We start from the raw sequence: 25,048 nt of genomic DNA on the forward strand, positions 1-25,048 counted from the left end.
TCGACCCAGTATATAAGAGGACACCTTTTTTTTGGCGCCAGAAATGATCTTTAGCCCTATACTCGGCAGAAAAAAAACGTTTTCTGCTAAAATTTATCATACTCACATCAGAGGTCGGCCTCAGCTTTTCACTTCAGAAATATGTTTTACTCACCTTGTAAGTCGGTGCATGGGATCTGACAGGCAATATGGGCTGTGTCACAAAGAAGATGCCTGGGAGTTTAATACACACCCACACAGAGCAGACCATGCATGGCACCATGAGTGACAAACGGAAATGGGTCCTCTGGCAAAAAGAATCAAGTATGAAGCTGGTTTCAAGCTAAAAGTCATAACATTTGCCAACTTGTCAAATAACTGTGCTGCCGCGAGGGAATTCGGTGTTAGCAAAAAACTGTTGCGATAATGGAAGAAGGTGCCCAAGGCCAAATGCACCACGCGAACAGGGACCAGCCACTGGTCTGATCTTGAGAAGCATGTATTGGAATGAGTCCTTGAAAATCGTCAGAAGGCTTACGTCGCATATATGCACTTAAGTGGGCCAAACCAAATCCTGAGTCCAGCAAAGATTTTAGAGCCACATCTAGTTGATGTACCCACTTTATGGAATGAAAATGTCTAGTGTTGTGGCAGAAGACTAAGATCCCTCAGAGACTTTCAAAAGACCTTGACATTAAAATGACCGGTTTCCAGTGATTCACCATCAGACAACGGCCTAAACATAAGTATCCATTATGTCACATGGGCAACACGGATAAAAGGCCCATGAACTAAGATTTGCCCATCAACTGAACTGTGGAGTGGAAATGTTCGAAAACAGTTCTAGGGAAAACCACAGGACACAAGGAGATGCACAGTGGTACTAGCCTGCGTGACCAATGGAACAAAATTAAAGTTTGTGGTAATTTTCAAATGTAAAACCATTTAGAATATCAAGTGCCCTACAGGGGTTTTTGTGCACATCCATGACAACAGTTGGATGGATAAGGACGGAGTGAAGTTTTGGGTTGATAATGCTTGGAATAGGCATCCTGGTGGGCCTATGCAAAAAAACGCAAACGATTAGTGTGGGATATGTTCAGATTCCATATATCTAATTGGATCAAGAGGCACCTCAAGAAAAAAAAACACCCAATTTGCAGTTATACCAGGAGATCTAACATCCATAATTTGGATGTGTGCCTCACAAGCTAAAGGTTGTAACGTTTGCTAACTCGCTAACAAACCATAAAAGGATCGTGTTCACGCTGAATGGAATAGATGGATGGTTGCTGGAGAAAAAATCCTTCACAAAGAATGGAAATACGTGTACTGTCCCACTTGATGTTTTGCATGGATTTGTCAACAAACTGGGGGATGTTATTAATGTATGAACTATTATCAGATCATTCAAAAAATGCAGAATATCCAATTCAATGGATAGAGAGGAAGATGATTTGGTGTGGAGGGATGATTCTGAAACCAAAAGCGTCAAATCTGATCCAGAGTGTGATCTGTGCAATGATGCTATGGCCAAAGTGGCTCATGATTAATTTGATGAACTCTTTGTGTAGAATTTTTCGCTCAGCGTGCGGGCGCGGACCCAACACGCTCAAGCGTAAATTAATGCACGATGGCATTGAGTGAGCATCCTGGTGTCATTAAAAACAAAAAACTACTGCGGATGCTGGAAATCCAAAACAAAAACAGAATTACCTGGAAAAACTCAGCAGGTCTGGCAGCATCGGCGGAGAAGAAAAGAGTTGACGTTTCGAGTCCTCATGACCCTTCAGCGGAACTGAGTATAGTTAGGAGAGGGGTGAAATATAAGCTGGTTTAAGGTGGGGGGAGGGCGCGGTTGTGGGTGCTTCATTGATTTGTAGGGAAGCCTGTGACCTAATCACAAAAATGGCTTCGTCTACACTCTTCCCCAGGGCAATGTGAAACACCTCACCCAGGAAGAAATGTTGATTAGCTATTCTTGACCTCAACTCTCTTTCATCTTAGTAGTAAATGGACAGTTTGAAGCACAAGTGTTCACAACACTATACTTTCTGGTGTTAGGAACTGGAGATAGTTTTAATGAGTTATGTCTGTATTTGTGGGCGGTAGGAACAAAATATAGCTTTAATTTTGATTTATATTCTTTTTATTTGTGTGTTAAGAGAGGTGAAACCTGGGTTCGGTTTCAGTCTCGAGTTTTTGTGAGATGGAGCCGACAAGTCTGGGGGACTGTTTGTATACATGCATTTTTAATTAGTTTTATATGACTCCTAAAGTGAAGAGATGGGTTACGAAGGTGTTAGTAGTTTAGGGGAGTTCAAACAAAAAAAAAGAAGAAAACTGTACAGTTGCCTAGCAACAGGATTCAAAGAAAGATCCACAGAGATATAGGAAGAGGCATGAAAAGCAGATTTTAGTTCAGTTGGTATGTGTATACCACTATTGCTCTAAAGTTAAAATAATAGTGAATTTAGAGTGCGTTTTCTGGATATCTCAAGAGAGATACCAATTGTGGATGGACTTTTAGTGAATGTTTATAAGTTTACTGGATAAAACCTCTTTGCAACTGAACCAGCTCGACCATGGGTATGGAAATAGTGGTGCCTCTTGACTGGAGTGTTGAGTCTGTAAGAGTATTGCGAATAAAAGGGATAGCGTGAGTTTGAATATTTTCTTCTTGGTGTCTCCGTTGAAAACTTTCCAACCTTTTTGTTGTCCAGTGTGATATAGTTAATGTTTCTTGTTTAATAAATATTTTATCTTTTTGATAAAAAGTTGACAGCAGACTCCTGTGAATCTGATCCAGTAAGTACCGTCCATGGTTTAAAAAAAAAGAAAAAAAAAGATCTGTCAAGCCAGGTTCCATTCTGGGATCTGACTTGTGCAGTAATAACATTAGCTGGGATCATAACACTGGGACTTTGGGAGACTCAGAGTTAACCCATTGAAAACTTAGAGCCTGTTGACATTGTCTCCAAGCATTAATACTTTGCACCTTCTTCCCAGCAAAACAATCTAAGCCTTCCTTAGGTCTCTAACGATCAACCACCCAGGCTCATACAGTCATACAGATGTCAGAATAGGTCACACGACTCGTTTACTTACCCTAAATTTAACGACATGGTCCAAAAACACAATCTTATAAGCCTTATAATTGTAACAATATGTTTAATGCAAAGGAGTCGAAGACACAGATGAATTTGGGTTATCTGAAAGCAGGATAAAGAGTAAAACAGGGAGGAGTGCAAAGGTTACAATATGCTTTTGGCTATTTGCCAGATCTAGATGTTTGCCAAGAAAGAGTTCACATTTTAGCAATTAGCTACTATGCTCTGTTTCTCCTCTGTGGTTCTCCTGCTTTGCAAACAGGATAATTTTTCCAAGAAGAGTAAAATCCATTAGGACCTACATAGCATTATGTGTAATATTTGCTCTTCTAGTCTGCTGCTCATCCATCAATCACAGGATTTGCTCACTGCGTGGATTGATGAAATTGGTGATACTCAACTTCTTTAATTATCTTAATGTTTCCTTGAGCGCAGTGGGTGGCTTGTTACTGCAGATTCATGATTGGCCACTTCCTACTTGCTGAGGGCTGGTTCTCCACACCCCAGTGTAAACGTTAGGAGTGAGCCCACCCCATTTTATATTTTTGGGTGATGGCCCCTTAATTATTATGAGGCAGAAATTCCATCCATCTCCAGGAGGAAGTCCTGCCCCTTAGAGCTGCGGGCCGTTTTGAGGCCGAGGGTTATGCCAGGATTGGTGGCCACTGCCGGTATTGCAGGAGACTGAGGAGGAAGAGGAACAATGGACTCCCCGAAACCCAGGTAAATCCGTGATCTTGCTGGGGCCAGGTTGCCAGATCATGGCAAGGGGGTTAGGGAGGGGTGAGGGGGCGGCGGTCGGCAGGTGAGTGAGAGGTAGGAGGGACATGTTGGACAGGGCAGTGAGGAAAGGTGGAAGCGGGGGACCAAAAATATGGGGTGGGCCTCCGATTGGCGCAGGGGGTCAGGGAAGGAGGCACCCCTCCCCACATACATTTTTCGTTGACCAGCGGCTGCAGGATTAAACCTGCTGGGATACACATTGGGCACAGGCATCCCTAGCCGCCTGTTACACCGGAGTGACAGTAGGATCAGACCCTTAATAGGGCATTAATTGCCTACTTAAAGGCCTCAATTGAGCTACCCATAAGTGGCCCAACCAAAGGCTCCCCCACCACTTGTAAAATCCTGGAGCGGTATGGGTAGCTGGCCCAGCGGCAGGCACAACGCCAATAGCATTGTGCCCAAATTTATGGGTCCACCTACCTTACTTGACCCAAGTTGAGTGGAATGACTGAGGTGGCGGCTGCAACTAAGGGTGGTGCGTCCCGCGAGGCATTGAAGCAGTCGCTGACTAAAGTCACCAAGAAGCCGCCCAAGAAGGGGAGGAAATCTCGCAAGCAGTGCTATTCCACTTATGTGTGCAGGGTGCTAACCCATGTCCCCCCTTCCACCAAGACCTTGTCCAAGGCCATGAGTGTTATGAATTCCTTCGTTGTTGACATTTTCGAGCACATCATCTCTGAGGCCTCACACCTCATTCACTACAAAAAGCACCACACCATCTTGGCCAGGGAGATCCAGAGGGCCGTCCGCCTCATGCTGCCAGGGGAAATGGCCAAACACACTGTCTCCGGAGGCACCAAAGCGGTCGCCAAATATACCTGACTTCTCAGTTGAGGTGGCCAGTAAAATCCAGCCCATGGAAATATGTGCCAGTGAATTCACCCTTTCCACAATCATAACAATCTGCAATCCGATTACATTTTTATCTGCCTGCAGTTCTAAAGAAAGCCCCTTGATCTGAAACGTTATCTCTGTTTCTCTCTCCGCTGATGCTGCCAGACCTGCGGAGTGTTTCCAGTGTTTTCTGTCTTCATTTCAGATTTCCAGCAGTATTTTGCTTTGTTTTGGTATTCAATTCACTGCCACTTCTCTTCCAGGGATACCTTCCTTGGAAAAGTTCTCATGTCTCTCCGACTGGATATCCATTTAACTCTTTACCTTGTTCACCAAAGCCTATAACATTCCTATCTTCCTTCAGTTCTGAAGGACCTTGACCTGAAACATTAATTCTGTTTCTCTCTGCACAGATGCTACTAGGTCTGCCAAGCAATTCCAGCATTTTCTGTTTGTCTGTCAGATTTCCAGCACCTGCAGTATATTGCACTTGTGATCCTGTTGAGGGCCGGTGTGTAGTTTTTAATTCATGAATGGGACGTAGGCTTCGCTGGTTGGGACAGCATTTATTGCCCATCCATAATTGCCCTTGAGAAGGTGGTGGTGAGCTGCCTTCTTGAACCGCTGCAGTCCATGCGGTGTAGGTACACGCACAGTGCTGTTAGGGAGGGAGTTCCAGGATTTTGATCCAGCAACAGTGAAGGAACAAAGGTGTGTGGTTAACAAGGACAGTCAAGGAGTGTATCCAATCAAAAACCAAAGCATACAAAGTGGCAAAAACTTTGGTAGGCGAGGGGATTGGGAATTTTTTAGGAGCCAGCAGTGGATGACTAAAAAGCTATTAAAAAGGGAGAAAATTGATTATGAAAGTAAATTGCAAAAAATATAAAAACAAATAGCAAGAGCTTCTATGGGTATATAAAAAGAAAGAGAGTAGCTAATATAAGCGTGGGACCCTTGGAGGATGCAACTGGAGAATTGATAACGGGGAACAGGGAAATGGCAGATAATTTAAACCAATATTTTGCATCGGTCTTCACAGTGGAGGACATACTAAACATTCCCAAGATATCAGATAAGCAGGGAGCTAATGGGAGGAAAGATCTTGTAACAGTCTCTATCACGAGGAACAAAGCATTTGACAAACTAATGGGACTAAAGGTAAACAAGTCGCCAGGACCTGATGGCCTGCATCCAAGGGTTTTAAAGGAAGTGGCTGCAGTGATAGTGGAGGCATTGGTTGAAACATTCCAGAACTCACTGGGTTCCAGGAGGCTCCCAGAGAATTGGAAAACCGCTAATGTGATGCACCTATTGAAAAAGCAGGAAACTATAGGCCAGTCATCCTAACATTTGTAGTTGGAAAAATGCTAGAGTCCATTATTAAAGAAGAAATAGCAGGACATTCAGAAAAGCTTAACGCAATCAAACAGAGTCAACATGGTTTTGTGAAAGGGAAATCATGTTAGAAGATTTGCTAGAGTTCTTTGAGGATATAACAAGCAGTGTTGATAATGGGGAACTGGTAGATGTAGTGTATTTGGATTTCCAGAGGGCATTCGATAAGGTGCCACATAAAAGGCTATTGTACAAGATAGGAGCTCACGGAATTGGCGGCAATGTATTAGCATGGATTGAGGATTGGTTAACACATAGAAGACAGAGAGTTGGGATTAATGGGTCTTTTTCAGGTTGGAAAGATGTAACTTGTGGAGTGCCACAAGGATCAGTCCTAGGGCCTCAATTATTTACTATCTATATTAATGAATTGGAGGAGGGGGCAGAGTGTAATGTATCCAAATTTGCTGATGATACAAAAATATATGGGAAGGCATGTTGTGATGAGGAGATAAGGAATCTGCAACGGGATATAGACAGGTAGAGTGAGTGGGCAAACACTTGGCAGATGGAGATTAATGTAGGAAAGTGTGAGGTCATGCACTTTGGTAGGAAAAATCAAAAGGCAGACAATTATTTAAATGGAGACTCCAAAAAAAAGTGCAGCACAGAGGGATCTGGGTGTTCTTGTGCATGAAACACAAAAAGTTAGCATGCAGATACAGCAAGTAATTAAAAAGGCAATTGAAATTTTGACCTGTATTGCTAGGAGATTGGAGTTTTAAAATAGGGAAGTTTTGTTACAACTGTACAGGGTGTTGGTGAGGCTGCACCTAGAGTACTGTGTATAGTTTTGGGCCCCGTATTTAAGAAAGGTTATACTGGCATTGGAGGCAGTTCGAAAGTGATTCACTAGGTTGATTCCTGGGATGAAGGGGTTGACTTATCAAGAACGGCTAAACAGATTAGGCCTTTATTCATTAGAGTTCAGAAGAATGGGGGTGATCTTATTGAAACGTACAAGATTCTGAGAGGGCTTGACAGGGTAGATGTTGAGAAGATGTTTCCACTAGTGGGGCAATCTTGAACTAGGGGACATGGTTACAGAATTAAGGGACACTCATTTAAAACTGAGATGCAAAGGAATTTCTTCTCTCAGGGGGTAGTGAATGTCTCTACCTCAGAGAATTCTCCACCTCAGAGAGTGGTGGAGCCTAGATAACTGAAAGTATTTAAAGAGGAGGTAGATAGATTTTTGAAATATTGCGGAGTTGAGCGTTATGAGGAGCTGGCACAAAAGAGGAGGTGAGGCCTGGGGCAGATTAGCCAAAATCTTATTGAATGGCAGGGCAGGCTTGAGGGCCAAATGGCCTTCTCCTGCTCCTATTTCTTATGTTCTTATGTTCTTATAACAGTGATATATTTCCAAGTCAGGATGGTGAGTGGCCAGGAGTGGAACATGTGGGCGGTGGTGCTCCCATGCATCTACTGCCCTTGTCCTTCTAGATGCTAGTGGCCATGGGTTTAGGAGGTGCTGTCTAAGGAACCTTAGCAAATTCCTACTGTGCACCTTGTAGATGGTACACACGGCTGCCAGTGTGTGTCGGTGGTGGAGGGAATGAATATTTGTGGATGGGTGCCAATCAAGTGGGCTACTTTGTCCTGGATGGTGTCAAGCTTCTTGAGTGTTGTTGGAGCTGCACTCATCCAGGCAAGTGGAGAGCATTCCATCCTACTCCTGACTTGTGCCTTGTGGACAGGCTTTGGGGAGTCAGGAGGTGAGTTACGAGGAGTCGCAAATGGTATGCATATTTTGCAACCATCAGCGAACATCCCTACTTCTGACCTTATGATGGAAGGAAGGTTACTGATGAAGCAGCTGAAGATGGTTGGGCTTAGGATGCTACCCTGAGGAACTCCTAAAGTGATGTCTTGGAACTGAGATGATTGACCTTAACAACACAACCATCTTAGTTTGTGCAAGTTATAACTCCAACCAGTGGAGAATTTTCTCACTGATTCCCATTGACTCCAGTTTTGCTAGGGCCCCTGGATGCAATCCTTGGTCAAATGTGCCTTGATGGGCAGTCACTCTCACCTCACCTCTGGAGTTTAGCTCTTTTGCCCATGTAGAATCAAAGCTACAATGAGCTGAGGAGCTGAGTGGCCCTGGCAGATCCCAAACTGGATGTCAGTGAGCAGATTATTGCTAAGCAAATGCCACTTGATAGCACTGTTGATAACCCTGTCTATCACAGGGTTGATCGAGCGTGGACTGATGGGATAGTAATTGGCCAGGTTGGATTTGTCCTGCTTTTTGTGTACCAGACATATCTGGGCAATTTTACAAATTGCCGGGTAGATGACAGTGTTGTAGCTGTAGTAGAACAGCTTAGCTAGGGGCGTGGCAAGTTCTGGAGCACTAGTCTTCAGTGCTATTGCCGGAATATTGTCAGGGCCCATAGCCATTTCATAGCCCTTCAGCTGTTGCTTGATATCTCGTGGAGTGAACCGAATTGGCTGAAGACTGGCATCTGTGATATTGGGAACCTCCAGAGGAAGCCAAGATGGATCATCCACTTGGCACTTTTGGCTGAAGATTCGTGTAACTGCTTCAGCCTTATTCTTTGCACTGATGTACTGGACTCCCCCATCATTGATGGGATATTTGTGGTGCATTCTCCTACTCCAATTAGTTGTTTAATTTCCCACCACCATTCATGATGGGATGTGGCAGGACTGCAGAGCTTAGGCCTGATCTGTTTGTTGTGGAATCGCTTAGCTCGTATGTTGTTTGACAGGCATGTATTCCTGTGTTGTAGCTTCACCAAGTTGACACCTCATTTATTTTAGGTATGCCTGGTGCTTCTCCTGGCGTGCCCTCCTGTACTCTTCCTTGAACCAGGGTTGATCCTCTGGCTTGGTCGTAATGGTAGAGTCAGGGATATGCCGGGTCAAGAGGTTACAGGTTTAGTTCAGTTCTGCTTCTGCTGCTGATGGCCCACAGAGCTTCATAGTTGCCCAGTCTTGAGTTGCAAGATCTGTTTGAAATCTACCCCACTTAGCATGGTGGTAATGCCACACAACATAATGGAGCGTATTCTCAATATGAAAATGGAACTTAATCTCCATAAGGACTGTGCGGTGCTCACTCCTACTGCTAATGTCATAGACAGATGCATCTGTGGCAGGTAGGTTGGTAAGGATGAGGTCAAGTATGTTTTCCCCTCTTGTTGGTTCCCTCACCACCTGCCGCAGATTCAGTCTAGCAATTCTGCCCTTTTAGACTTGGCCTGCTCGGTCTGTAGTGGTGCTACTGACCCACTGTTGTTGAAGTCCCCAACCCAGGGTACTTTCTGCACCCACAGTGTTTCCAAATATTTCCACAGTTAATTTCTAACCTCTTTACCATCAGACAAATTCTTCCCTCATGGTTCTTGCTCCACATTATCTTCTACAATGGTATTTTCATATCTTTTTCATTTGTTGGTTTTTTTCCTTATTCTTTCATCCTCCATTGTCTTTTAGGTCTCTCCATGCTCTCTTTTTAAGGTTTTATGTTAAATGAAGGTTGACAATCTCAACCCAGTTCCTAATGGGCATTAATTTGCAAAATAAAACTGTCCACAATTCAAAACTATTTGGCAAACTTAGAGTTAGCATGAAGATAGCTGCTGAGGAAATAAATATATAATATTGGTTCTTCCTAGTAAAATAGTGTGAATGGCTCACCTGGCTATTGCTTACCTTGAGAATGATTTGAAAAAACAGTGGAAGGATTCTTCCCAATTCATTACTCAGCTATGCTTTATTTTGTGCTGCATAAGAGCAAAATAAAAATGGAATTAGATTCTTGAAAATTGGAGAAATATTCAATTTCTAGCTGATTATTTCAAAACAATGCATATTGTATGCAAAATAAAATAATGATTGTCAAAAGAGCACTTCAGTTTTTGGTAAAGCAGTTATGTGGCATTACAATATACCTTCAGGCTGAAAATTTATGTGAAGCATGTTAGCACACAGATCACACATAAAGGGTGACAAGGCAGGGATGGACAACAGGCAACATCACATCTGCCAGTCATTACCATAGACTATCGCAAATAAGTCGACCCTTGAAGTCTCAAAAAATCCTTCTAAAAATGGAGGCTGACTTACACACTGAGTATAAAATGTGAACCACTGGTATGGTGCGGTCACCTTTGTGAAATGGGAAAAGAAACGTAACGCCGGAAATTGATATTGAATCAAAGTGAAATGTTCATTGAATGAGTTCATTTTACAAGCATAGGTTTCACCACAATCAACAGGTTATAAAAAACATTAAAATTATTGTCTTTGACATCTGACACAAAGACCAGAAGTTTGAGTTCAGCGGGCGAACATGGTCGGCAGGCCTGGGAGCGGGCGGCGATCAGCCCCCGACCGCGATTTCACGCTAGTGGGCCAAATAATGTTCACTAAGCGTGAATGGCAGCTCCCCAATGGTCGGGAAGAGGTAAGCAGGAATGGGGGCCCGTCGGCTGTCGGATCCAATGGCGACCCGGTGACCAGTCAGGCCCTGGAAGGCTGGCAGCAAGGAAGACATCTTCGATGTTGTCAGCAGGGGATTAGAAATTATGGATTTCAATGCGGCTGAAATTGCCAGGTGGGAGGGCAGGTCAGGTGGGCACTCAGCACCCCCCAACCCGGTTTTCTGTTGAGTGCCTCGCAGTCCTCCTGAAGGAGGTGGCTGCCAGGAGGGACACCCCTGTTCGCAGGGATGGAAGGAGGAGGCCATCGCATCTTACAAAAAGTGCTTGGGAGGAGGCGGTAGTGCTGGTCAGCAGCCATGATGTTGCACGAAGCACCTGGGTCCAGTGCCGGGAGAGGTTTAACAGCCTCCTGTACTCAGGAAGGGTGAGCACTGTGTTGGCATGGGTCAGTGTGTTGAAGTGTTATGGTCTGGCTGTCCCTCTCATGGAGCTCAGGGGTGTGAGAGTCTGATTGCCAATTGTCAATGGTGCCAGAGCTGGCCAAGGGGCTGAGCCCTGGCTGCTTGGACTGAGTGCCTTGCGGCTCGAGGGCCACGACTCGGATGTGTCCTGCAAGGTGTTCCTCATGTGGGGTTGGCCAGGCTGCAATGGCGCTGCAGGTAGAGAGTGGGCTAATCACTGCTCCTCTATCCTTTCAGGAGAAGCTGGCCCATAACAACATTGAAAGGTCGCGGAGCAGCGGAGGCCCTGCTAACCTCCTAATCCTATCCAGGTACAAGCAGGACACCTTGGAGCTGGAGAGGCACTATGCACCTCGGTCAACTGGCCGCAGAAAGGCTGGGGTGTCAGACAAAGGTAAGAGTGTAGTGCACAGAGGTGAGAGTTTCTTGTGTAGTCTCATCATTGATGGGACCCTCAAAACTGGGGTCCCCATTGATCATTGAAGGATGATGTCACCATGATGCAGATCTCCATGGTCTCATCAGGGTGCCTGGCATGCACAGTGATAATGTGATGACTTAAACTAATGACGTGTCGTTTTTCTCCCTTAAGTTTACCACCACACACCCAATCGCAGATGATGAGCCTCTGGATCGTCCATTAGGCGGCAGATGCTGAATGTCCAGTGAGATGTGTGGGAGGATCTGGCGGAGATCCATGAGGGTATGCATGCCATGGTCTCCGTTATGGAGGAGTCCATGCGGAGCATCAGCACAGCGTTGACCCTCATGACTGAGCACACTGCCTCCTCCATGGAGAGAGTAGCGACTCTTATGGAGAGGCTCCTCCAGGATTTGAATCAGGGGTTCCTCAGGTTGCGCTCGGGCCTGCAAGCCCTCACACGGGCACTGACCTCAGGTGCTCAGTGTCTGTGTGGGAGATGGATGTGGCACCCAGAATCCCAGCTAGGTTGTCCCTGCGGGCTCCTTTAAGGCCAAACTTCTGCCCCACTGCCAGTGACTGTGGCATCTGATGAGGCAGCAATGACTGGGGAGATGCCAGCCGTGGCACTGGCCACTCCCTCCCAGGCAGGGTCAGCACAGGCTCCACTGGCCAGAGGACGACCGCCAAGGTCATCAAGGCCAACAGTACACCAGGGTCAGCGGGCAGTCTCCAATGCTGGTGCCAGCAAGTGGGAAGCACCTAAACATAGCACTCGCAAATGTAAGTTTAAGGCACCATGAGCACAAGAGGGACTGGTCACAGGTGATCTTCTGTTGTGCAATGTTTTGTTTATTTTAACTGGTCTGGTCTGAAGACCAGAGAAGGTTCTGTTAATTTGTTTTGACTGTCAACAGGAGATAAATCTTCTTTTCTTGTAATGGCCTGAGTGTGCTTCGCTTTTTGTTATATAATGTGTTGCAGGGAATGCCAGTGTGTAATGCTGGACATGGGTGGCTCGAAACTTTATTGCACAGGCCAAAGGAAAGGGCCATTTCACATCTCTGTGTTGGAGGCCACAGCCCTGGCATGAGGTGGTGGGACTTTTCTGGCGGACTAGCTGAAGGAGCATTGGATCAAGACGTCCCTGGTGTCCCTGCATCCTGGAGGTTACAGAGGTCTGCCTCCATGCCCTCAGTGTTCTCCTCACTGTGCTCCTCTTCTGATTCACTACTGGATTCACCCTCTGGGGCCTGTGCAGCTGCATCAAGATGCTCTTCCTCCAGTGGGTCCCTCCTTGCCAGTGCCAGATTGTGGAGAGTGCAGCATGCGACCACTATCAGTGACAGCCGCTCTGTGGGGTATTGTAGTGCTCCCCTTGAATGGTCCAGGCATTGGAAGCAAGTCTTCAGAAGACCTATGGTCCTCTCTATCACCGCCCTAGTGGAGGCATGACTCCTATTATAACGCTGCTCGGCCTCTGTTCTCGGATGGTGGAGCGGCGTCATAAGCCACCTTTTCAAGGGATAGCCCTTGCCACCCAACAGTCATCCATCCAGTCAGCTGGAGCACTGAATAGCCTCAGCACCTGTGAGTATCTCAGGATGTATGTGTCATGGGAGCTGCCTGGGTACCTTGCACAGACTTGCAGAGTCTGGTGTTAGAGGCAAGGTACTAGCATGGATAGAAGATTGGCTGTCTGGCAGGAGGCAGAGAGTGGGGATAAGGGGGTCTTTCTCAGGATGGCGGCCGGTGACTAGTGGAGTTCCGCAGGGGTCAGTGTTGGGACCACAACTTTTCACTTTATACAATAATGATCTAGATGATGGAACTGAGGGAATCATGGCTAAGTTTGCAGATGATACAAAGATAGGTGGAGGGACAGGTAGTATTGAGGAGGCGGGAGGCTGCAGAAGGATTTGGACAGGTTAGGAGAATGGGCAAAGAAGTGGCAGATGGAATACAACGTGGGCAAGTGTGAGGACATGCACTTTGGTAGGAAGAATAGAGGCATAGACTATTTTCTAAATGGGGAGAGAATTCAGAAATCTGGAGTGCAAAGCGACTTGGGAGTCCTAGTCCAGGATTCTCTTAAGGTTAACTTGCAGGTTGAGTCGGTGGTTAGGAAGGCAAATGCAATGTTGGCATTTATTTCGAGAGGACTGGAATATAAAAGTAGGGATGTGCTGCTGAGGCTTTATAAGACTCTGGTCAGACCACATTTAGAATATTGTGAGCAATTGTGGGCCCCATATCTCAGGAAGGATGTGCTGGCCCTGGAGAGGGTCCAGAGGAGGTTCACAAGAATGATCCCAGGAATGAAAGGCTTAACATATGAGGAACGTTTGAGGACTCTGGGTCTATACTCAATGGAGGATGAGGGGGGATCTGATTGAAACTTAGAGAATATTGAAAGGCCTGGATAGAGTGGACGTGGGGAGGATGTTTCCATTAGTAGGAGAGACTAGGACCTGAGAGCACAGCCTCAGAGTAAAGGGAAGACCTTTTAGAACAGAGATGAGGAAAAACTTCTCTAGCCAGAGAGTGGTGAATCTATGGAATTCATTGCCACAGAAGGCTGTGGAGGCCAGGTCATTGAGTGTATTTAAGACCGAAATAGATAAGTTCTTGATTGGTAAGGGGATCAAAGGTTACGAGGAGAAGGCGGGAGAATGGGGTTGAGAAATTTATCAGCCATGATTGAATGGCGTAGCAGACTCGATGGGCTGAATGGCCTAATTTCTGCTCCTATGTCTTATGGTCTTATGGTCTAATCTGCATCCTGTGATCACACACTATTTGCATGTTCATGGACTTGAATCCCTTCCTGTTAATGAAGGCACCCGGCTGATCCGCTGGCACCTTGATGGCCACACGTGTGCAGCCAATTGCATCCTGGATGCAGGAGAACCCAGAAATCGCTGTAATGCCTCTGGATCGCTCAGCCTGGCTGGCCTCGTCCATACGGAAATGAATTAAATCAACACCCACCTGAACAGAGCTTCTGTCACTGGCCTGACGCAACTATAGACAGCTGATTGGGAGGCTCCACAAAGATCCCCCATTGACCCCTGGAAAGAGCCGGAGGCATAGAGGTTGAAGGCCACTGTGACCTTCAGAGTCACTAGCATGGGGTGTCCACCCACACAGTCAGAGCTGATCTCAGATCCAACCATCTGACAGATGGAGGTCACTGCCTTCCTTGAGAGGCAGAGCCTCCTTTAGCATTGCAGCTCCGACATATTGAGGTAGCTGCATCACCACCTGTGAACCTGGCAGTAGGATAGTGGCATCTTCTGCGGACCCTTCAACCTTGGGCTACCTGCTGACCCTGTACCCCCTGTGCCCGCGCCTCTCCTCCCACAGGTCTCTCCCTTGAAGCTTCATAGGGACATGTGGTCTCACCTCCTTTCTGCCCCTCTCTTCCTCCTCAGAGTAGGTGCCTCCAGCGAAGATGACAACCCTCATTACCAGGGTAACTGAAGGCTATCTGATACCTGGAAGAATCCACATGGTCTGAATTCTCCGGGATCCTTGGATATACCAAGGAGTCCTGAAACAAAGGCTGGAAATGCTAACAATCAAGCCCCAAACAGAGATGAAGCTGCCATTCAGCAATAAGTCACCAGCAGTAAACGATCTACCAAACACCTCACTACTCGCACTGGCAATGCTGCTGACACTTTTTATCTCGCCCTTGGATGAGGTTTTTGAAATTATCGGCTGGCTCCCTACCCATTTTGCCCGTGCGATGAGCGCAAAATCGCAGAGGCAATGTAAGGTCGGCGTCAGTTGACTTTTTAATGGCCTTCATTAGCCTCTTAATTAATGGCGGGCAAGGTTCCAGCACCTGTGCACGGCCACCGAGCGGAATATCATGCGAGTGGGCAATGACGCCAGGACAAAAACAGAATTACCTGGACAAACTCAGCAGGTCTGGCAGCATCGGCGGAGAAGAAAAGAATTGACGTTTCGGGTCCTCATGACCCTTCAGCAGAACTGAGTACAGTTAGGAGAGGGGTGAAATATAAGCTGGTTTAAGGTGGTGGGGGGGTGGAGAGAAGTTGGGGGTGGGGGTGTTTATTCATTGATCTATTCAGTGACAGAGAGCAGTTCTGTTCTGTGTGGTCAGCAGAGAGAAAAGGCTGCTTGACTTTGTGAGCTGCCACAGGTGGATGCGGGAAGGAGATGGTCTCTGGTAGATGAAACGCACCCTGCAGCCTTCTAAGGATTCCAGGAATTTTGTCCTGGCATGGCCAGGGAGAAGAAGAATCATTGGAACAGTCTTTACTGCTGGAGATGGATTTAAGAAACTCTTCAAAAACTGAGGAAAGGTGCACACGAGCCCTGAAGGGGAGGGGCACACCGATGAGATTGGTGACATGGTAGCCCAGCCGATCTTTATGACCAGGCTATCTTTCCATGTCTGCTCGTACTTCATTGGCGAGGTGGCAGGAGATTGGGAAATGAGAGTACCTTGATGGGTTAGAGAACAAATATTTTAGATGGTGGGGAGCTCAACCTCAACAAAATAAGTGAGAAATCTTTGCTGGAAAATTGGAGCTGCTGCAGGTGCATGTCATTCCCGAGACTAGTGCATTAGAGAATGCTGTAGGACTCTCTAGGCTGACAATTAGCACCAGTCCAGGATCATCAGGGAGAATAGGGAATAGCTGGCTGACAATCATGATCCATTGGTGTTTTGTCAGAGGGTGTCAGACTGACAAGCTAATGTGAGTATGAGCATACACAGGCAGATTGGAACAGCCAATGAGGAGCCTGCTATTGGTTAGAAAGAGGAGACAGGAAACGCTGAAAGAGAAGCAATAAATAAACTTAAGGTATATAAATTATTTTTTCAAAGTTTAAGTTATAACTTAATGTAGAATCATTTAGCAAAACAATTTTGTGATTTAATCAGAAAAAATAAAATCACTGTTCACTTCATTCCTGCCCAGTGGCCAAAACCTGCAATTCCAGGGAGACTGAAGGCAGTTTTTTTTTACACTGTTGCATATCGTGGCGGTGAATTTCCATGTAATTCTTCCAACTGTCTATTGCAGCTTCAGCAGAAGAGCTACAGAAACCTTGGAAGTACAACATGGTTTCTGCAGAATTTCCATGGCAATCCACTCAGGTTATGACAGACAATCTTGAGAGGTCCTTTAGAATTTCATCCCCAAAGAGTTGGCTTGTTGCATAATGTTAACTCAGTAGCAAACATTGTAACATTAAAATCTTGTATCGCAACACCATGGGCAATGCTAACAGATATTGCTGTCAATGTGGACACTTCCAATGAAAAGCCCGACTAGAATAGCCAGCATCAAGGTTTTTAATGTATTTTGAAAGTAAATACAGTTGTTTACCTACTAGTTTGGATATATGATATTGGAGAACTGCTCAACATTGTTGAATGCATTTACCAAATAATTACTTCCATTCAAAGATGCAACTACATGCAAAGTGTCAGGCAGGATAGGGGGGATTAACGCATGCCAAAAATAATATTCATGTGCACTCAGGGAGACCAAAGCATGTTTCCTCTTTCCATTGTAGAAGGAAAAACCAGTAAAAAACTGGGAAATAGGAGTACTGATCTTAACTGTTTTTTTTGCCTTCTGGGGCAATGTGACCTTGTAAAATACGTTTTAACAAACCAGTTAAAATAGATATGGTTTTGACTGTATATTCTGTTCTCGTGTTTGTATTTTTACTGTAAAGAATTTTCTAATGAAAATTTGCATTTCAACCTAAACAACATGTAGCCAGTAAGTTGCAGCATAATTAATACAGTATGATCACAGATTAATATATTGTTAAACTTATCCAAATGAATTAGGCAAAATTAATAAAAATTAATAAAAAATTTAAGTTATTTAAGATCAAACTGCTGCATCAGAGCTATGGGAAATCAACTCCTATCTCCATGGGATGTGAATCTGAAAGCAATTAAAGGAAACTCTCGAGCAATAGTCAAGATACAACTTCTAAGTATATTGAATCAGTCTAAGTTTCATTGTAAAATGGTCAATATGAGTTTGATCCACAGACTCTGAATTAGTGGGACAAGGGATTTCCAAGATAATACAATGTATTGATGTGCTGTAAAAAGTAAACAAAACAACAGCTTAATTTATCAACCATCAAATGACATTTCTACATGCTGTCCCCATGGGCGGTGAATGGAATTATATTAGACTAAAACTGAACTTTAAAAGAGCAGATTTTTAAAAAATCAACACAAGTTTAAACAGATTAATTGCAACATAATAATGGTTGATGCATCTATAATAGAAGAGTGAAAGGTATTTAGGAGATGGTGACGATGCAATTAAAATTCATTCCAGTATAATGAAAACTACTTAAAGGGCACTGGAGATAATAAGTAGCAACATAATGAGTAGCATTGGGGTAAACAAAAGTTTTCAAAACATTGTCGTTAATTCTCTTCCACCGTTATATTTTGTTTTCCGTTAACCCCCCTAAATATTACAGCTTGGGTTCTTCAGGTTCTTTGGGCAGAATTTTCCCGTTGTCATGTGGGAGTGGGCCCCGCACATCCGCGCGTAAAATGACGTGCGGTGATGCCGGGCGAGCGTCCCGACGTCACCAGGCGCCTTTGCAATATTTGGCTGGGCGGGCGCGCGATGCTGTTCAACGCGCTCCCGTCATTAATTAATGTGCCACTTAAGGCTTTTATGTATTCAACTGATGCTGATTTTTCTGCGCCTGTGTAATCTTCGGGTTGGTGCACGGGAGCAACGGGCAGGCAGGTCGGACACATTTGTATAAACCTCATCCACGGCAGGGATAAACGGGCTCAGTGAGGCCGTGAATGTGCACAGTCAAGTATTTATTTTTGACAGTTTTGCAAATTTGCCTGTGTGATCTACAGTACTTCAAAATGCATCCCAACTGCTTTTTCTGGACTCTTAACCTTCAGGTCAGCACTCTGCAGTGAGGAATCTTTTTTGGGCCTGCAGGTTTCAGGAAGCCTTCCCTTAGCCTGGGAACGGGAGCTGAACTCTCCACTGGAGACAGCTCCTCTGAGGAGGAAGGGGGAGGATGCCAGGAGTGCACATTCAGCCTTCAGGGGTGCCACTTCTGGGAGGACAGGCGCAGGCACAAGAGGCGCAGGGTCAGCAGGAAGTCCAAGGCTGAAGGGGCCGCAGAAGATGCCACTATCCTGCTGCCAGGGTATACAGGTGGCAAAGCAGCTACCTCAATATGTCTGAGGTGCAATGCCAAAGGATGCTCCGTCTCTCACGGGAGAGAGTCAACTATATCTGCCAGATGACTGGGCCTGAGATCTCCCCTAACTGTATGGTCACCCCATGTCATTGGCTCTAAAGGTCTCAGCTGTCCTCAACTTCTATGCCTCTCACTCCTTCCAGGGGTTGGTGGGTGACCTTTGTGGTGTCTCCCAATCAGTTGTCCACACTTGTGTCAAGCAAGTTACAGACGCTCTGTTTAGGTGTGCATTGACCTTCATCCACTACCGTTGGGACCAGGCAAGCCAGACACAGTGAGCCTGAGGCTTCGCGGCCACTGCTGGCTTCCCCCGCATCCAGGGTGCAATAGACTGTACACATGTGGCCATCAAGGCGCCAGCAGGTGAGTCCGGTACCTTCGTCAACAGGAAGGGCTTCCACTCCATGAACGTGCAGACAGTGTGTGATCACAGGATGCAGATTCTACAAGTCTGTGCAAGGTACCCAGGCAGCCCCCACAACACCTACATCCTCAGACACTCCCAGGTGCCGGCGGTCTTCAGTGTTCCAGCCCAGCTTGATGGATGGCTGCTGGGTGACAAGGGCTATCCCCTCAGAAGGTGGCTCATGACGCCTCTCCGCCATCCAGAAGCTGAGCAGCGGTACAATAGGAGCCACGCCTCCACAAGGGCTGTGGTGGAGAGAACCATCGATCTTCTCAAGATGGCTGGACTGCTCAGGGGGCGCACTCCAGTACCCCCCAGATTGTGTCTCGGTGAAAGTGGTTGCATGCTGCGCTCTCAACAGTCTTGCGCTGGAAATGGGGGACGCAGTGGGTGATGAAGACTTTGTCGCAGTGGCTGCGGCTGCACACGATGAGTCCAGCAGTGAGTCCGAGGATGAGCACGCACAGGGAAATGCTGAGGGGTTAGACGCTAACCCGGGCATACTCCAGGGAGGCAGGGACACCCGTGAGGCTTTAATCCAATGAACCTTCAGCTAGCACACCACAGATGGACCATCAGGACAAGCCTGGGCTGTCGGCTCGACAGTCGACACATAAGTGCAAAATCTGCCAGGTTAGCAACAGTAACTAAGGGCATTGTTAATAAAGCTGAATGTCCAAAAAATCACTCATTATAGTTTTGGAAACCATACACATGCAGATGAAGAGGCACCCTCAGCCATGGTGATATATCTGAAGTTAATGTGTCAAAACAAAACAGCTTATTACAAAAAAAAGGCAAGAGGGTTACAAATCAAATAAAATCATAAGGGCCTCATCTTGGGCCAACGAAAAAGCACCAGTGATAAACCCGTGGTGTGCCTAAGGTGTCTTATGCTACGTCTTGGTGCTGCCCCATCGCTCAGAGTAGCATCTGAGACAGCCTGCTGACTCTGCTGTCCTGTTGGCCTTGTTGACCTTGGCGGTCGTCCTCTGGCCCATGGAGCCTGTGCTGGCCCCGCCTGGGAGGGATCTGCCAGTTCCACAGTTAGCATCTCCCCAGTCGTCGCTGCCTCACCGGATGATACAGTCACTGGGAGAGGGGCGAAGCAGCTGCCACCCTCATCTGGAGCATCTTGAGAGGAGCCGCAGAGACAGCAGGCAGCTGGAGGTGCCCACAGAGACGACAGGCAGCTGCTATGCCGATGTGAGGTCGCTTCAGAACAAACTGCTCACCGTGGATGGATGGGCACCGAGCTGGGAAACTTGATGCCCACACCATCTCCCACACAGGCAGTGACCATCTGACCTGGAGTAGGCTCCCCAAGAGAGTCGCCACTCTCTCCATGGAGGGCGTATGGCGTTCGGACACGTGGCTCATTGCTTCGGCGATCGTCCGCGTAAACTCCTCCACCATGGAGACCAAGCCAAGCATAGCCTCATGTATCTCCCCCAGATGCTCCCACACACCCGGCCGCATTTCCTGCACCTGCTGCATCGCGGACGACTCCAGAGGCACAGCATCAGGCACCGACTGAGCATGTGCCTGGTCCCCTGCAGTCCTGCAACTGCTGGGCACTCTCTGTCTCTGCCAGTGCCTCCAGCAACTGTGAAGTGTCCTCACCTCTGTGCTCCGGGACACTAGCCGTTGTTCGAATTTCCACCGAGATGCTAATATCTGGCACTGGTGCCTGCCTGGCAGAAATGGTGTGACGCTGGTGAGACTTTAGGCCCCTCAGGTGTGAGAGGGGGCCTCTGCTGTTCCTACTCCTGACCCTGCTCTGATGATGCTGAAAGGAAGAACAAGGACAATGGATCACTTCGCGTGGACACAATGACATAGTTCATCCCTGTCCCCTGGATCATTATGCGTTCAACCTTCCATAACCAATGGTCAAGCCATGTTGCAAAATTAAATCATTTAACAATCAGCAATGCCAAGGCTGTTGGGAGGACAATGCTGACCTCACTGCTGGGCATAAATACCTGGCCGTGGCAACCCAGCCTCACTGACACCAGTGGACTTGGGTGCATTGTGCCTCTCCAGATCGAGGGCTTCCTGCTCGAAATGGCTAAGAATGGCGATCTGCACCTGGCAGTCACCAGTCCTCACACGCTCTGCCACGTTATGAACATTCTTCTCTTGAAAATGGGAGACGAGCATTGATTAGTGCAAATTGCATGTGGACTCTGTTCGCACACGGCCCACCCCAACCAGAGTGGGACATTTCAGGGCTCCAGTGTCTCCTCACCCTGCTGCTGCCGAACACTCAGACAAAGATGCTAGGCCTGCTCCCCACCCCACTATCCCCTCCTTGGACACATGCTGCCTACATCACATTAGGCACCACACGGTATATCCTTCCATAGCAAGGAGGCGCAAACACGTGGAGCACAGAGGGCAGCAGATGGTTAGTTGTCACGCTACCATGAAGCTCCCCTCCCACCATGTCAACACCCTGACTAGGACATGTCCCGGAGTTCTGACACAGCGCCTAGGTGCAGCTCCTCCAGGTTGCCCCTGCACCAGTCATGTGGGTCTCAGTGTAACACATGCTGCGGGGGCAATACGCATCTCTTCATCACCCTCTCAGGCTGCCCTCAGCATGGGCAGTATCTGCCTGCCCACCCAGCAAAGGACAAATGCCGTCAATGATTCAATGCAGTCAAGACACTAACACTTGGGAGGGCTGGTGGGGGGGAAGCAGGGGTGTAAGCCAACCTGCTGGGTTAAATGCCCAATGCCAACATGGTACTCACCCTGCCAGTGTGCGCCACACCACGTCGCAGGAGCTCACCACCTCCGCCACCTCTTCCCAGGCATGTTTTGTCATGTGGGAGAGGCCTCCTCCTCTGGTCCTGGGGGACCAGCACCTCCTGCTGTGCTGCCACCTCCTCGAGGACGGCAGCAAGGCAATCATCCGAAAAACCAGGAGCACACTGACCCCCTGCCCTACCCTCTGGACTGGCCTGCTCACCAGAAGTCCCCTGTTGTGGCCTTGCATTTGCCATTGTGAGCAGCATAGAAAAGGCCGCCAGGCCTCCATTTAAACAGGCTGCTGGGTCGCCATTGGACCTGTGCACACCCACTGCCGCTCGCCCACTGCCGCCCGCCCACTGCCGCCCGCCCACTGCCGTCCGCCATCTGTCGCTATCCTTGGGAGTCAAGAAATACGCTGGGCAGGCCTTAATTGGTCCGCCCGTGTAAAATGGCAGCAAGGACCCTATCACAGGTGGCGATCAGGTCCACGTCCACCCGCGCCCACCCTGACCACCCGCCAACTGGAAAAATCAGGCCTTTGGGTTCTTGGTGTCTTTATCAAAAAATCTTTATTGGGAAAATTTTACAACTTCACATCTCCGGCAGGGAGACTTGCCTATTAGGGGTTCATATTGGAAAGTTGGGTATGCATGATTCATGATTTTCCACTACCCATGGGCAGATACTTTGTGGTCCTGGCAGACCAAGCTTTCCATAAGTGTGCAGTCAGTAAATTATGCATAGTATCTCCAATAATAAAGTTCTTTCACATCCTTGTTCCTCAGTGGAAGACAAAGGTATAAATATCCATTTCCCCATTGTCTACCTGTTCTGTTTGAGTTTCCTGAAACAATATTCCCAATTATGTTGGCAATGCTTCAGCAATATTTTCCTTTTGATTTCATTCTTTTTTTTTTCAATTTCTGAATGCAGAGCAATGTGTTTCATTATTGCTAATATCAGACTGAAGAATTGATAACTACTTTTCAGTTGGTGTATGAAGAGGGGTGGTGGCAGCAAAAAGGCTGGTGAGGACCCTTTCGGAGGAAGAGAGCTTATTTAAAAGGCATCTCCCTCTCTTCAGACATCTTACTTATTCTTGGGGAGCTCTTGGTCACGGAGAACCTTTCTTCCAATTTATGAAAACATAGTTGGGGTGTTTCTGACACTGTGAGACCTCTTTCAGGTACTGCAGCAAATGTCCACCTGCAGCATCACTCCAGTTCTTTGGCTCGCAAGGGAAGGCTGCCTCCATAGAAGTGAGTCATGCAGGAACGCATCCTCAAGAGGAATGACACCAGGAAAATAGATGTGCCCACAGTGGATTCCAGGCAACTGGAAGAATTCCCGCCTTCACCCTCCTCTGGCAGCGCAACTCCTGAGGAAAATCTATCTGTTACTGCTCTCTATGCTAAGTCACCTTGGGCTAATTTGTTATGCTGCATCTGTGAAGGAATATATTATCATTAATATAATGAGATGTCTGTAAGATGGAGTGACGACTCCTAGAAAAGAGTAACTGGCTAGTTGGACTGAAAAATAGTCTCTCTTGTTAGCAATTTGCTTATGGGAAAAGCCCAATTAGAACTGTGGATGCAGGTAGGCATTTGGCCTCTTGCAATTCACATTCTGGAGGTTTAGCTGCTCCAGATTTGGTGAGTTGTGTCTGCAGTGTGGCACAGTGGAAGTGATTCATTGGGAATATGGATGGCTGGAATTATGGACTTTGGTGTAATCTGTATCAGTAACAATGTGATGGAAATAATAATATGTAATTCCTTTAGGGTGGACAATGCATTGGTTTACTGGTTTAGCAAATGCATTAACAGACTGATAGATGTAGTCATGTGTACCATGCTCAAAATAAAGGAATAAATATGAACTGTGTAATATGGTGTGGTGTGATTACTGCTACTGCAGTAGCTTCTATAAGATGTGCTAAAGTGAGATATTTCATTCCCTTTGTCTTCAGTTGAGCTGGAAATGTAGAGTTTAGCCACAGCACATGTGTGAATGGATCAGGCTGGAACAGTGTGATGATAAGCTGTTTTGTAGATCAGCCAATTGTCAGAATGGATTCAGCTTTGTGTAATATCTTAAAATACCTTTTCTAAAATACAGCGCAAAGAAGAGTTATATTATCTTCTTATTTTCTGGTTTTGGTTCAGGAACTTCAATGAAACATTCAACACACCTTAATCCCTATGAGGTCAGACATTTTAAATATAGATTGCAAAGCAATGCAACTCATATACTGAATGTGGATATGAGTGGTTTTGATGGAGTAAATAAGGAGAAACTGTTTCCGGTGACAAGTGGGTCGGTAGCCAGAGTTTAAAGACTTAAAATAAATTGCTAAAAATCCAGATGCGACCTGAGGATGAAAATTTTACACAGCAAGTTGTTTTGATCTGCAATGCATTGCCTACCTTGATAGTGGAAGCAGATTCAGTAATAACTTTCAGAAGGGAATTGGCCAAATACTTGAAGGGAAAACATTTGCAAGTCAAAGACTCGGGGCGGAATCATCCATGCCTGCTGGCATCGGGCATGTTCGGTGGCGTGAGTGGACAATATGGCAAGAAGGCCAAAAATGGGTTTCATGACGTTGTGAAACCACTTTACAATCGTCCGCTCAGCCCGTCAACAGCAGGCCGCTTTCCCTGCCATTGGATGTTTGGAACCTCATTGTAATACATCTGCATATAATTATAAGGCCAGCCTACCGGACTCATCCCCCCCACCACCCGTTGGATCATCTGCCCACGTCAGCGGGAAAACACTTTGGTGCAGAACACGTCTTGACAAGTTGACGTGCAGAAGTTTGGACTTGCCACCAGAGCCTTGCTCACATTGTGGACATCTGAGGAGCAGAAGATGCTGGAGCCCAACAGCAACAGCACACTGGAGGAACGTCCATGGCATGCTGGATGGATTCTCATGGACATAGCTGTGCTGCAAAGGAGCTCACAGGGGTTGGAAAGACACCATTGTTGCTAGCAACGGATGATGGTTGAGGGGTGGGAGAGGAAGGCCTAGGGTCGACTGGCAGAGGAAGAGGTTTCAGGGGGGTGAGGTTGGGAGGGGAGGACTGAAGGTGTTGGAGGGGAGGTTGTGGGGGATAGTACAGGGGGAGGAAGGGGTAACAGGGGAGAAGATGGCAACTGGGGGGGATGGTGTACGGGAGGGTGGCGGAAGGTGTAAGGGAAGGAGTAAGGCTG

At 46.8% G+C, this 25,048-nt stretch overlaps 1 protein-coding gene across 1 annotated transcript; it reads left to right on the forward strand.

Annotated features, from left to right (window-relative positions):
* Window positions 1-4,319: 4,319 nt before the first annotated feature.
* LOC144682435 (histone H2B type 1-A-like) lies at window positions 4,320-4,697 on the forward strand. Its single transcript, XM_078544840.1, has one exon. The coding sequence runs from the start codon at window positions 4,320-4,322 to the stop codon at window positions 4,695-4,697; it is 378 nt and encodes a 125-aa protein (XP_078400966.1).
* The last annotated feature ends 20,351 nt before the right edge of the window (window positions 4,698-25,048 follow it).

This window comes from Cetorhinus maximus, chromosome 7, assembly GCF_964194155.1.
Source record: "Cetorhinus maximus chromosome 7, sCetMax3.hap1.1, whole genome shotgun sequence".
Taxonomy (NCBI): Eukaryota; Metazoa; Chordata; class Chondrichthyes; order Lamniformes; family Cetorhinidae; genus Cetorhinus; species Cetorhinus maximus.